At 37.7% G+C, this 15,641-nt stretch overlaps 1 protein-coding gene across 1 annotated transcript; it reads left to right on the forward strand.

Moving 5' to 3' along the window:
* The first annotated feature begins 7,732 nt into the window (after positions 1–7,732).
* LOC110614707 (cytochrome P450 81Q32) lies at positions 7,733–9,685 on the forward strand. The gene is made up of 2 exons (XM_021756344.2): positions 7,733–8,688; positions 8,946–9,685. Exons 1-2 carry the CDS (start codon positions 7,825–7,827, stop codon positions 9,567–9,569), a joined length of 1,488 nt encoding a protein of 495 aa, XP_021612036.1. The 5' UTR covers positions 7,733–7,824; the 3' UTR covers positions 9,570–9,685.
* The last annotated feature ends 5,956 nt before the right edge of the window (positions 9,686–15,641 follow it).

Genomic DNA, 15,641 nt, shown 5'->3' on the forward strand with positions numbered 1-15,641 from the left:
TTTCGGCGGCCGAACGCCCTCTTTCGGCGGCCGAAAGTCCCTTTCTCACCCAAAAGCCTAGCTTTCGGGGGCAAGGTTTGGCAGCCGAAACTGCCTCCACAAGGGGTTCGGCGGCCGAACCTTGCTTCGGCGGCCGAACCTGGATTCTCCAGAAAGGCAGAATCCCGACCCAACTCAGGGTTCCAGCCTCCAAAAACCTATAAAACACCCATAACATGCATACCAACACTTCTCAACTAGCACATAACATATCTCATGCATATAGGGGTCTATAAACTAACTCAAACCCCTAAAACAACATCAAATAGCATATGCTCAACATATGCTCAACTCAAAGCTCCACCAACAACTAACCCATAAAACCCTCTAAAAACTCTTAAAACTTACTTTAAACATAAGGGGAGGTGAGGATCCATGCTTACCTCTTGAAGAACGAGAGGATTGCTGGTCCAAACTTGGAGATGTGGTGGAAAACTACTCAAAGTCTCCAAGTACTCAACTTTGCTTCCTTTTGCTCAAAACTCTAAAACATAGCTCAAATCAAGTTAAAACATGCAAGATTTGAGAAAAACATGAGAAATCACACCAAGGAGAGCTTGAACCTACCTTTGACCCAAAAACAGAGTGTTTAACACTCAAGTCTCGGGCAAAGGGGCTTTTGTAGTGGCCAACCGACTCTTCCTTCGGCGGCCTAACGTGCATGCGAAACCATGCAACTTTCGGCGGCCGAACTTCACCTTCGGCGGCCGAACCTGGCTTTTGTCCCCTTGGCCTTTTCATTTCAAAACTCAATGTTCTTAACTCAAAACATGCAAACATGATAAAAACACTTAAAAACATCTTAAAAACCTTTCTTATACCCTTAGGGCAAGCTCCGACATCCTCGAATCCCGACTTCCAACGGAAAATCCGCCGGAACGTAGGAATTCCGATACCGGGGTCTAGCCGGGTATTACAGACGAAGAATGAACCGCATTACTAAATTAAAGGCGTCATCGGGTACCTAGATTGAGGATGGGCAGGAAATTAAAAATCATGTTCTGCATTATTTTCAGTCTATTTTTAATGGTGGTTCTGTGGATTGTGAATGGATTTTTGAGTTGGTGCTGCCTTTGATTAGTGATGCCAATAATGCTGATTTTTATGCTCCCTTTTTGAATGAGGAATTTAGAGCTGCTCTTTTTCAGATGTATCCAGACAAGGCACCTAGACTGAATGGGTTAAATCCTGCATTTTACTAGAGATTTTGGCACTTGATTGGCAATGATATTTCCGATGGTTGTCGCCTATGGCTTCAACAAGATACTTTTCCTTCTTCTCTTACTGAAACATTGATTGTTTTGATCTCTAAAGTGGATAGCCCTGAAACAGTTAAAGATTTTCGTCCAATTGCGTTATGTAATGTGTTATATAAGATTGTGGCTAAAGCTTTGGCGAACAAATTTAAAAGGGTCCTTCCTATGATTATCTCTAAGAATCAGTCTGCCTTTATCTCTCATCGGTTGATTACTGATAATGTTATGGTTGCGTTTGAAATGATTCACAATATGAAAATTAATAAGGGCAGAAATGATGGTAATTGTGCACTTAAAATTGATATCTCTATGACTTATGATATGGTAGAGTGGGAGTTTCTAAAAGGCATGCTGGAACGATTTGGTTTTTCTACTCAATGGATTAGGTGGTTGACTATATGCTTCTCGGAAGTTTATTGCAAAATAAATTTTAATGGTGATTGGATTGGTCCTATTGTGCCTGGTAGAAGTCTTCGACAGGGGGATCCTATTTCTCCGTATCTCTATTTAGTGTGTGCGGAAGGCTTATAGTTACTACTTAAAGATACTGAATCTAGGGGTTGGTTGCAGGGCTGTAGGGCAGGTGCTAGATGCCCAAAGATCTCACATTTATTTTTTGCAGATGATTCTCTACTATTTTTTAATATTAGATTGGAGAAAGCAGATATAGTATTAAATCTATTCTCAATACCTATGCGGCTACTTCTGGACAAATGGTGAACTTCAACAAATCTGGCATTTTCTTCAGTCCCAATGTGGTCTCCTCTGTAAGGTCTAATATCAGTAATATCATGGATGTTCATTCACCATTGAGTCATAGTGCCTATCTGGGGTTACTTTCTCTTATTGGGAGGAACAAAAAAGCAATTTTTGGTTTTTTAAAAGAAAGAATGTGGAAAAGGATTAATTTATGGATCAGCAGATTCCTATCTAGAGCATGCAGGGAGGTTCTCATAAAACCTGTGTTGCAGGCTATACCTGCATATTACATGAATATTTTTTTGATTCCTATTACTATTTTGAATGAATTGCATAGAATGGTCAATGGCTTTTGATGGGGGGTAAAAGAGAAGGGCGGAGGGGGTATTAATTGGGTAGCATGGGAGAAGATGTGTAGTAGAAAGAAGGAGGGGGTTATGGGGTTTCGGGACTTTAGGAGTTTTAATTTGTCTTTACTTGGCAAATAACTGTGGAGGTTCTTAACAAATCCTAATACTCTTTGTTATATAGTGTTTAAAGTAAAGTACTTCCCACATAGTGATTTATTTTCGGCCAATGTAAGTAATGGTGCTAGCTTTGTTTAGAAAAGTGTGATGGCATCAAGAGAGTTGATTCGAAGGAGTACAAGGTGGAGGGTGGGTAATGGAGAGAAGATTTTAGTGGCTTTAGCTCCCTGGATTCCTAAGGAGGATACCTTTTTTGCGGATGATGACCTCGATTTTATTGAACCATATTTGCGTGTTTGTGATCTTTTTGAAGGTAATGGGAGAGTTTGGAATATTGCTCTTTTAATGGAGCTTTTTTCTTTAAGAGATATTAAGGCTATTATTAGTATTCCTATTAGTATTACCGATAAGGAAGATTTCTTCCTGTGGCACTTTGATAAAAGAGGTGTGTATGCGGTAAAGTCCGCATACTTTGTGTGTATGAACTTGCTAGGAATATCATCTTTTAATGTGGGAGTGAGTTGTGGACTAGTTTGTGGAATTTTTCGGTCCCTCCAAAAGTGAAGGATTTCTGTTGGAGAGCTTGTAAAAATATATTGCCTACAAACGATAACTTAAGGCAAAATGGTGTGGATGTGGATACTAGATGTCTTTGGTGCCATGAAGATGAAAGTGTCATTCATATTTTGTTGCATTGTCCTGTGTCCAAGGAGGTTTGGAGGTTAGGGAGAATGGGAGATTTGCAGCCTAATGATAATTTTTTTAATTTTTTACTACAGATTTTTGAAGTCCCAAGACAAAGTTCAAAAAACCTTTGTAATGGTGATACAAGACTATTTAGACTCCGTCAGGAGTTTCAACCAATATCGTTTGATTAAGACAAAATAAGAGAAAAGATAGGATAAAAGACTAAAAGTCTCATTGAAATTCCTCAAAGATTGAAAAGTATGTGTTTCTAATAGCCAAGGGAGGCTATTTATAATAGAAATAAAATCCTAATATGCAAAAATAATCCTAATCCTAATAGGAGTCTAAAATCCTAATAGCCAAGGGAGGCTATTTACAATAGAAATAAAATCCTAATATGCAAAAATAATCCTAATCCTAATAGGAGTCTAAAATCCTAATAGCCAAGGGAGGCTATTTACAATAGAAATAAAATCCTAATATGCAAAAATAATTCTAATGTGCAAAATTATGAAAATACCCAAAATATCCAAAAATAATAATTAAAATATAAAAGTTAACCCCGATCCAAGTCTGCTATAAAATCCAAGACTAGTTGCTCCGTGTCATTCTCTTCCACTTGTAAAGAACTCGTCCTCGAGTTGCCATCAACAGGGTAGTACTGAAATAGATCTGCCACATTAAACGTCTTGGAAATTTTCATTTCATGTGGGAGGTCAAGAACATAGGCATTGTCATTGATCTTCTGAATGATCCGGAATGGACCAATCTTCTTGGCGTCAAGCTTTTTCTGTCCTCCACCACGCTCTTTGCGTAAATACACCATAACTTGGTCACCGACATTGAAGGACTTGAAACGCCTATATTTATCAGCTGTAGCTTTATATTTGTCATCGGCTTCTGTAAGGTATTGTTGTAGCTGTTTGAAAACATCCACATGCTGCTTTGCCAAGTTACTTGCTGCAATACTATTGTAAGCAAATTCCACCTGGTCTTGGAGGATTTCACTCTCCTTTGGACTCATCTTGTAACGAGGCAGATTCGTTAATTTTGATCCAGTAATGAGATCAATCTGATGTTGGATATCCCGCGGAGGTGGAAGCTTTGATGATTCCTCCACTATTTTAGGAAAGTCCTTCAACAGCTCTTTGACGGGTGGTGGTAAAGATGGTGCATCCTCCATTATACTTTTTTCTCTCACCGATAAAGCCAGTGTGCCTCTAGATTTTTCAACTGCGCCTGATAGCTTCTGCACTCCCGTAGAAATAGCAACAACATTCTTCTCTTCCACTTTAGAATGTCTCGCAGAACCGGAAGGTAAGATAGTAATCTTCTTTTGATTCCACGTGAACATGTATGAGTTCTCCTTCCCTTTATACAAAGTATCAACATCGAACTGCCAAGGGCGACCTAGCAAAATTCCACAGCAATCCATATCCACAACATCACAATTAACAAGTTCAGTATAATATTTACCGATCGAGATAGGCACGCTGCAGATTCTGTTGACCTCAATTGTCGGACCTTCCTTAATCCATCTGACTTTGTATGGTGAAGGATGCGGCTGTATAGGCAACTGCAATTTCTCCACCAATTGCTTAGCTATCAGATTCTCACAACTGCAACTATCTATAATTAGCCTGCAAATTGCCTCTCCTACTCGGCACTTTGCCTGGAAAATCTTCCTCCTTTGCGTCTCATCCTCCTGTTTTGTTGAACATAAGATTTTCTTCACCACATAGGTGACCTTAGGTGTAATACCCGGCTAGAGTCTGATATCGGAATTCCTGTCGTCCGGTGGAATCCAGGATGTCGGAATCCTCTAGAAGGGTAAGATTTATGTGTTTCTAAAGTAATAGAGTATGTTTTAACATTTTAAAGTGGAAAAGAAATGAGTTTTTTTGAAAGAAAAGAACCAAGGCAGAAAAGCCAGGTTCGGCCGCCGAAGTTGAGGTTCGGCCACCGAACTTGCATGGCTTTCGGTTTCACGATAGGCCGCCGAAGGTGGTCTGGCCAGCCACCTATAAAAGGCCCTCAGTCGGTTGAAAGGATAAGGATTGCCTCTTTCTTTCACTTTCTGAGGTGAGACTCTATCTTCCTTAAGTTTGCTTCATGTTTTCTTTAACTCTTGCAAAGATTTGATTGAATTTTATGCTATTTTGAAGGTTTTGGAGCAACTCTCCTTCAAACCCTCCAAACTTCAAAATTCGTGGTGACAGGTTTATCCTTGATGTGGATTGTCTGTGATATGATGCATTTCATACGATCATGTTTTAATGACTTGTTTTACTGTTCTACTCACTGGGCTATAGAGCTCATCCCACTCCCTTAACCCCAGTCTTGCAGGTTCAGAGTACAGATTGTACAGGGAAAGTACAGAAGAGTACAGAAAGAGAAAAGAGCTTTGTAATAGAATAGAGTGGACATGTAAGAGATGTACGAGTTGTGTATAAAGTTAGAATTGTGCTTGACGTAGTTATCTTGTGTTGTAAATCTTTTGTATACGTGGTATGTTTATATAACTGTTTTACAGAGTATGTGAAAAACCAGGCTTAACAGGTATGAGTTAACCCATCTAGAGCGAGCTCTAGTCAGGGGTACAGAGTACAGAGATAGTGCATGCACAGGTTAAGCCTTGGTCCAGAGAAAAGTTTTTATACTTGTTAACCCATCTAGAGCGAGCTCTAGTCAGAGGTACAGAGTACAGAGATAGTGCATGCATAGGTTAAGCCTTGGTCCAGAGAAAAGTTTTTATTTTCACAGAAAATGTATGACCATGTATGAGATTTTACAGGTACACAGAGAGTACAGCAGGCTTGCTACGGGTTCTGGCGGCCTTAAGCCGATCTGAATCCTAGCGCCGGTGACGGTCTATTTGGGGTCGTTACATTAGGATTGGTGGCCACAAGATTGGCGGCCACAGGATTGGCGACTGGTTGGGGTGTGCGGCGGCGGCGGGTTGGTGGATTCCCTGCTGCAGGGTCAGTTGTCTGATCATCTCCCTCAATTCTGCCACAGATGCCTCAATCGCAGCAAGTCGTGCCTCTTGGTTATCTGCCATGGTCGAACTTTGCTCTGATACCAATCTGATATAGGATTATTTAGACTCCGTCAGGAGTTTCAACCAAATCGTTTGGCTAAGACGAAATAAGAGAAAAGATTGGATAAAAGACTAAAAGTCTTATTGAAATTTCTCAAAGATTGAAAAGTGTGTGTTTCTAATAGCCAATGGAGGCTATTTATAATAGAAATAAAATCCTAATATGCAAAAATAATCCTAATCCTAATAGGAGTCTAAAATCCTAATAGCCAAGGGAGGCTATTTACAATAGAAATAAAATCCTAATATGCAAAAATAATCCTAATCCTAATAGGAGTCTAAAATCCTAATAGCCAAGGGAGGCTATTTACAATAGAAATAAAATCCTAATATGCAAAAATAATCCTAATGTGCAAAATTATGAAAATACCCAAAATATCCAAAAATAATAATTAAAATATAAAAGTTAGCCCCGGTCCAAGTCTGCCATAAAATTTAAGGCTAGTTGCTCCGTGTCAAATGGTCTGTGCGTGGAGATTATGGTCAGCAAGGAACTCATTATTACGAAACCAGGTGTAAGATTCAGCGACTCACCTTGTGGAAGACGTCATGCATCATATCTTGGATTGGGAAGCTGCTCAACGTGCTGGTACTTTGCATGGAAATACCACTACTACTTTATATTAGGGCAGAAACTTATTTTATTCCTCCAACCCTGCTCGTGATCTTGAAGGCATTCCTCTCCAAATTCGCGCGTCATCTTTAAGATTGGACAATTTCAATTGGCTTTGTCAAGTTGATAGGACTTTGTTTCGAGCTCAAGATTTTATTAGCTACAGTTTTGTTGTGGAAAACTCTGAGGGTATTTTTTAACGTGGTGTTTCTTGTTTCTCGGAAGATAATGGTACGCCGGTAATTGTTGAAGTTTTAGCTCTCCATCACTGTTTGCTCTTTGCAACAGAATTTTTGCTTTTTAATAGCTGCATTCTTATAAACTGTTTGCAGATAGTTCAAATTCTTCGATCTACAAATTTAGACATTTCTGAATTGGGTTTGATTTTGAATAATTGTAAATTTTTGTTAGACTCTAAAACTGATATTTCTGTTATATGGATTTGTCGTCATGTCACTCCACCTGCTCATACTTTGACTAGAAAATCTATTAAGTATAATCATCTCTTTGTTTGGGATGATATCCCTTTTTATTTGATAAAATTTTATTAATACAATCAATAGTTTTATTTAAAAAAAAAAAAATTATATAGGCGTTGTTTTGGTATATATTTTTTTTTAGAAAAAAATTGATTTTTATTAATAGAATTGATTTTTATTTATAAAAAAATTATTTATTTGAAATCAATCAATTCTATTCTTTTATATTAGAGAAACTAATATACCAATTTCTTTCAAAGCTTCTTTCATGCACTTATCCGTTTTACATGTGGAATGGTCTGTGTGTCCACTTTTGTCAAGTTGACATCAGCCAAGTTTTCTTGAAGTCCAAGTACATATTCTTTAAATAAAAAAAAAAGAGCCAATCGAAGCCATAAATATCCTTCTTTATGATGCAATTCAATCTTATCTTTAGCTCCATTACAATAACCCACCAAGCTCCATTGATTACTTTGTCAACACCATGATCTTACACTTCTTCCTCTTTCTGGTTCTCTATGTACTCACCAAGCATTATCTCAACAAGATCCGAAATCTCCCACCAAGCCCATTTCCTGCCCTCCCCATAATAGGCCACCTACACCTCCTCAACAAGCCTTTCCATCGTTCTCTCTCCGTCATATCTAAACGTTACGGTCCCATACTCCTCCTCCAGTTTGGCTCACGTCGTGTCTTGCTTGTCTCCTCCCCATCCGCCGTAGAAGAATGTTTTACCAAGAACGATATCGTCTTCGCCAACCGCCCACGCCTTCTTGCTGGCAAACACATAGGCTACAACTTCACTAGCCTCGCTTGGGCTCCTTATGGCGATCTTTGGCGGAATCTCCGTAAACTATCCTCCCTTGAAATTCTGTCTTCTCACCGTCTCCAGTTACTCTCTAGTATACGAAACGATGAGGTAAAATTACTAATCCATCGTTTGTTTAGGAATAAAGATGAGATGGTGGATTTGAAATCAACCTTCTTTGAGCTAATGTTGAACGTGATGATGAGGATGATAGCCGGGAAGAGGTACTATGGCGAAAATGTGGAAGAAGTTGAGAAGGCAGAAAGCTTCCGGGAGATTGTGAGGGAGACGTTTCAAATGGCTACATCAATGGGGGACTTTTTGCCCTTATTAGCCAAGATAGGAGGCATAGAAAAGAGGCTTCTTGATTTGCAGAAGAGGAGAGATGCATTTATACAAGATTTGATCGAAGAACATAGAAGTAGGATGATGATTTCACCCTCTGAAGAGAAAAATAAGACGCTGATTGAGGTGTTGTTAACTCTGCAACAATCGGATCCCGAGTACTACACTGATCAAACTATCAAAAACCTTATGCTGGTAACGTTTGTCTTCCCTTTCCTTATTAATTTTTTTAATGCCCCAGAAATCAAAAGAGGAAGAAAATATTTTTTTAAACAATATTTAACTCGAGGATAGGTGTGAAAGTCTTTTCCCGTTTCAACAAAAGGCTATAAAGTTCCACCCGCAATAGGTGTGAACAACTGGAAACTGCTTGTGAAAAAACACTTGAAAGTGCTTATGTAACTTTTGACTTCAAGCATCAATTTTTAATCTTTAATTATTTATCTGCATAGGTTCTACTGGGAGCAGGAACTGATACTTCAGCTGCAACCATGGAATGGGCAATGTCACTTTTAGTGAATAATCCTGAAATTTTGAAGAAAGCACAAAAGGAAATTGATATTGTCATTGGACATAATCGTTTAATTACTGAATCTGATACATCAAAGATTCCATATCTTCAATGCATTATAAGTGAAGTCCTACGAATGTATCCAGCGGGTCCCTTATTGGTTCCTCACGAGTCATCAGAGGAGTGCTCTGTCGGAGGTTACCGTGTACCACCTGGTACCATGCTGCTAGCGAACATATGGAGCATACAGAATGATCCTCAAGTCTGGGACGAACCCCAGAAATTCAAACCAGAAAGATTTGATGGCCGTGAGGTAGGCGTGAGAGATGGTTTCCGGTTAATGCCTTTTGGGTCCGGACGAAGGAGTTGTCCTGGAGAGGGTTTGGCCTTGCGCATGGTTGGTTTGACCTTGGGTTCAATCCTTCACTGCTTTGAGTGGGAGAGAGTTGGCAAGGAAATAGTGGACATGACCGAGGGCGTTGGCCTCACAATGCCCAAGGCTCAGCCCTTGCTAGTTAAATGTAGACCACGTCCATCCATAGTGAACCTTCTTTCTAAAATTTGAATTATTCGATCTATTCCGATTCTCAAGAGGGTTCTGATCAAACTTTTGTATCGTCGTATGATTTGCGGGGATATGAGAACATATTTGAGTAAAACTAAAATTTTATATTTATAAAAGAATATATGCAGCCTATGAAGATAAGAGAATAATTTATACAATTTGATTCAAGGTTAGGGGTGCATCCTTACAAAGAAAAAATAGTTGAGACTTAATTGCACAATTTACTTTAAATAATTTTGATGGAATGGCTAAAAATTAAAGAAATTAACAAAAAAAGTGTGAGCATTAATGTAGAACAAATTTGTGGGTGAGGATTTTTTGTTTTTTTGTTTTTATTTTTTTAATTATCTGGATAAAATATAGGATCTAATAAAATTTTTAAAGAAAAGTTTGGCAGAGCCAAATTATGTACTTTCCTATCTATAAGTTTATTAAATACTATTTTATATAAATAATTTTACATATATATATATATATATATATTACAATAATAGGAATATATTGATTTAATGAAGAATATATTTTTTTGAGTGAAATAATTTTTTTATATAATTATAATTATCTTTAAATATTTATGAGATAAATTCTCAACTGTAGAAAAATATCAAATCAGTCCTTTCAATAATTAATAATTTTTAGATGAAATAATTTTATTTTACACACTTATTCATTTTATTTTCATATAAAAAAATTCCCATCTTCAAATATTATTAAAATATTAAAGAATTAAATGTTAAAAATTAAGTAACTAAAAGATGTTATGAAAATAATGGAGATATAGTAACACCGACTTTAAGGACATTAATGTAGAACAAATTTGTGGGTGAGAATTAATTTAGAACAAATTTGTGGATGAAGATTTTTCTTTTTTTTTTTTTATCAAAATTTGCGGGCGAGGATTAATTTAGCACGATTTTTGTGGGCGAGGATTTTTGTTTTTTGATTTTTACTTTTTTAATTGTCTAGATAAAATATAGGATCTAATAAAAATTTTAAAGAAAAGTTTGGCAGAGCCAAAATTATGTACTTGCCTATCTATATGTTTATTAAATACTATTTTATATAAATAGTTTTACATTATATATATATATTTAAAATAATAAGGATATATATTGATTTAATGAAAACTATACTTTTTGGGTGAAATAATTTTTTTTGATATAATCATAATTATTTTTAAATATTCACGAAATAAATTTTAGAAAAGAGTGTCGAATCAATTTTTTTAATACTTAATATAATAAGATTAAAATAATTAAATAATTTTAATATATTTTTCATTGAAATAAATAGGTATATATACAAATTATAAAATTTTATTAAGTCAACTCTTAATGATTCTCTATTAATCAATTAGCCAATAATTATATAATTTCTTATAATTATGTATGGATTATGTTCACATTCTAATTATTCCCCTAAGTTGGATTATAAGTATTTATCATGTTCAACTTGTTAGAAAGATATTCTATTCGATACCCATTTAAAGTTTTGGTGAGTAGATCACCCAGTTACTCTCCTGCCTTCACATAACTGGTGGAGATTAAATTTTTTTAAATCTTTTCACGGATGAAATGATAATCAACTTCAATATGCTTAGTCCGTTCATGGTATACTGGATTGGAAGTAATGTGAAAAGTAGCCTGATTATCACACCAAAATTTCGCGGGTGACGCAACATCCAACCAACTTCCTTCAGCAGATGATTTATCCATAGAATCTCACAGGTGGATTGAGTCATGGCCTTGTATTCTGACTCGGCACTGGATATGGATACCACATTTTGCTTCTTACTTTTTCAAGATGCTAGGTTTCCTCCAACAAATACACAGTATCCTGTTGTAACGACCCGAAAATCGGACCGCTACCGACGCTAGGATTCAGATCGACTTAAGGTTGCCGGAACCCGTAGCAAGCTTACTATGCATCATGTGTACCTGATAAAATCCCATACATGATCATACATTTTCATAAAAACTTAAACTTTTCATATACCAAACTCAACCTGTGCATGTATCATAACTGTATACATATAAACCCCATATTAGAGCCCTCATCAAATGCTCTAGCAGGGTCAATACCTCATACATCAAGCTTGATTCAACATATCTCATTATTAAAAACTTTTACATAAAGATCATGTACAACAGGGATTAACAAAAGCATAACTAGGGCAAAGTACAAATTTAATCTATTACATGTTACATGTCCACTACTATTCTATTATATAACATATACCATCAACCTTAGTGACTTCCCCGATCTAACTCTGATCCTGTAAACCTGGGGGTTAGGGGAAATGGGTAAGCTACAAGAGCCTAGTGAGAAGAACAATAAAAACAGTTTAATAAACATATGCTTTCATGGAATGCATCACAACACAAACAAATCACCTTAAGATGGACTTGTCACCATTAACCCTCTACATAATCCAATAGATGCCCGGCCCTCGACGGAGCTCCTCAGGACTTCCTCTTAAACATAACATAACATATCCAATTGTGCCAGGGGCGTAGAATGGGTCTCGACCTGGACTTTCACTTACATCGTGCCAGGGGCGTAGAATGGGTCTCGACCTGGACTTTCACTTACATCGTGCCAGGGGCGTAGAATGGGTCTCGACCTGGACTTTCCATCTCATATCATATCATATCATCTCGAGGGCTAATGGATCATCCAATATCCATCTACATCAACAATAAATTATGCAATGCATCATATTCGATAATTCTAATGCAACAATCCTAATACATAAACATGTATCCATGATGCATGAACATGCTTAAAAGTTTGATTGCTTTAAAAATAAAAGGAGTTATGTTCTACTCACCTCTGGCTGACGCTTTACTAACACTGGAGCAGTTACCTCACTGCTGATCTCTTCGGACTCTCAGGTCCGATCCTACACAGGTGGACTCAAATGAGGGACCAAACAGACTCTATAAAGGCTCTAAATATCTCCCCAAAAATCCCCTAAAACATCATAAAAAATGCATAGAAAATAAACAAGGGAAGCTGAGCAGGGGACTTTCGGCGGCAGGTTCGGCGGCTGAAGGTCCCTACAGATCCGAAAGCCAGACACTTTCGGGGGCAGGTTCGGCGGCCTAAACTCCCCCACAGATCCAAAAGTCCAACCTTTCGGGGGCGAGTTAGGTGGCCAAAAGCTGCCTCCACAGGCAGGTTCGGCAGCCGAACCTGAGCTCTCCAGAATGGCAGAACCCGATTCGCCTCACACATCCAGCCACCCAAACCTCTCAAAACACACATCCAACTACTCTAAAACATGCATATACACTCAATTATACATAGGGGGCATAAAACTAACCTAAACCCTAACAAACATCAACATAAACAACACGTAGGGCATACATTTAACATAAAGCTAACATAAATCCTAAAACATATATCTACCCATTTTATGCATTAAAACTCTTAAAAACTTCATTAAAATATGAAAGAAGACAAGGATCTATACTTACCTCTTGAAGATTGAGAGTAGATGTGATCCGAACTCAGAGATGAGGAGAAAACGGTCCCCGGAGGTCTCCAAGCTTCAGGACTTTAGATTTAAGCTCAAAACTTCAAAATAAGAGAAAACTCATGAAAATCTTGAAGGATTTGAAGGAAAAATACAAAATCAACCATGGAAGGGCAAAAACTCACCTTTGCCCGAAAATGGAAAGAGAAAACTCGCCCATTTTCGGACAGGGGGCCTTTTATAGGCGGCTGGCCAGACCACCTTCGGGGGCCAAAAGAGCTTCCACATCCGCACCATGTTCGGCGGCCGAACATGAGGTTAGGCGACCAAACCTGAGCTTTTCCCTTCAAGGCATTTTCTTCCAAAACTCTTTTCTTTCTCTATTAAAACCTTAAAAACATATAAAAACATTTTAGAAAACCTTTATTTTCACCCTTCTAAGAGATTCCGACCTCGAGATTCTGGATTCCAACTGAGATTCCGTCGGAAAGTTGGAATTCCGATGCCGGAGCTTAGCCGGGTGTTACACCTATAGTCGACCTTCTATCACTTTTGGATTTCGCCCAGTCAGCATCAGGAAAATACTCAAGTGCAGTATGTCCATGATCTCTATAGAGTATACCGAGTCTAGGAGTCCCTTTTAGATAACATAGAATTTGTTATAGAGCGCCCCAATGTTTCACTGTAGGTGCAGACATGAACTGACTTACAACGCTTACTGCAAAAGCAATATCTGGCCGAGATATCACCATAAGGTAGTTCAGCTTTTCCAACCAACCTCCTGTACCTCTCTGGATCATCATAAAGGTCTTCGTCATCTTTTGTAAGAAATATATTAGGAATCATTAGTATGCTACATGGTTTAGCTCTCATCTTCCCAGTTTCTACAAGTCAAGGACATACTTCCTTTGAGACAGGAAATTTTTCTTTTACTTCTCAAGACTTGAACTCCTAAGAAATACTTAAGTTGACCCAAGTTTTTGGTATGAAAACTCACATGGAAGTAGTTTTTGAGAGAAGAGATCCATGTATTATCATTCCCTGTAATGGCAATATCATCAACATATACAACAAGGAGAATAATACCAGTATCTGAATTTCTATAGAAGACAGAATGGTCACACTTACTTTTTTTCAATCCAAATTTTTTAATAACTTCACTGAACTTGCCAAACCATGCACGAGGACTCTGCTTCAAGCCATACAAATATTTCTTCAAATGGCAGACTTTCCCATACTCCCTCTGAGCAACAAACCCTGATGGTTGCTCCATATACACCTCCTATTAGAGGTCACCATGTAAAAATGCATTATTGATATCTAATTGGTGTAAAGCCCAATGCTGAGAAGCAGTTAGGGAGATGAACAAGCGAATTGAAGTCATATTTGCCACAGAAGAAAAAGTGTCAGAATAGTCAACGCCATAGGTTTGAGCATAACCTTTAGTGACAAGATGGGCCTTAAGCCTCGCTATGGAGCCATCTGGATTGACTTTGATGGCAAAAATCCATTTACAGTCCACAGTCTTCTTGCCAGAGGGTAAATCAACTAGTTTCCAAGTATGATTTTCATCTAGAGTTTTGATCTCCTCAAACATTGCATTACGCTATCCAAAATGAGCCATGGCCTCTTTAACTGTCTTAGGCAAAGAAATGGAATCTAGAGAGATAATTAAGGAGGTAGAAGAAGGAGATAGGTGATCATAAGATAAAAATTTAGCAACATAATAGATAGATTTACACTATCGTTTACCTTTACGAAGACTAATGGGGAGGTCAAGGTCACTCGGTGGTGGATCTGATGACAAAGAAGATTCTGGTACAGGACATGTATCATCAGGTACTGGTCTCCAAGAGTAAACTTGAACAAGTGACAATTTAATAGGAGGTTGAGTATTAGGATGAATGTTAGCATCAGATTGTACAGCAAAAGGCATACTCGAAGTGGTCTCACCATCAGATATGATTCTATAGATGAGCCACTCATCATTATCCTCTTGATCAGAAGAGGTTTGTGCAACAGGATAAAAAGGAACTTGCTCGGAAAAGACTATATTTTTTGAGACCAGATACTTGTTGAGATCTGGAGAGTAACACTGATACCCCTTCTGAAGGCGAGAATATCCCAAAAATACACACTTCAAAGCTTTAGGATCAAGTTTAGTTACATGAGGTCTGACATCCCGAACATAGCAAGTACTGCCAAACAGTCGTGGTTCGAGAGGAAATAATAACTTTTTAGGAAAGAGGACATTATAAGGAGTATTACCATTTAATACTGCGGAAGGCATGTGATTAATGAAAAAGCATGCAATAGAGATATCATCGGCCCAAAATTGCTTAGGAACTTGTATTTGAAACAACAGAGCTCTAGCAGTTTCAAAGAGATGTCGATTCTTTCTTTCAACTATCCCATTTTGAGCGGGTGTAACAATACATGACGATTAGTAAAGAATACCATGTTGGGTCATATAAGCCTGGAATGATTCTGACATATATTCTTTAGCATTGTCGCTTTGCAAAATTTTTACAAAAACATTAAATTGAGTCTTAATTTCAGCATAAAAGGCAGAAAAATGAGAAAGCACATCTGAA

Source organism: Manihot esculenta, chromosome 5 (genome assembly GCF_001659605.2).
Source record: "Manihot esculenta cultivar AM560-2 chromosome 5, M.esculenta_v8, whole genome shotgun sequence".
Classification (NCBI taxonomy): Eukaryota; Viridiplantae; Streptophyta; class Magnoliopsida; order Malpighiales; family Euphorbiaceae; genus Manihot; species Manihot esculenta.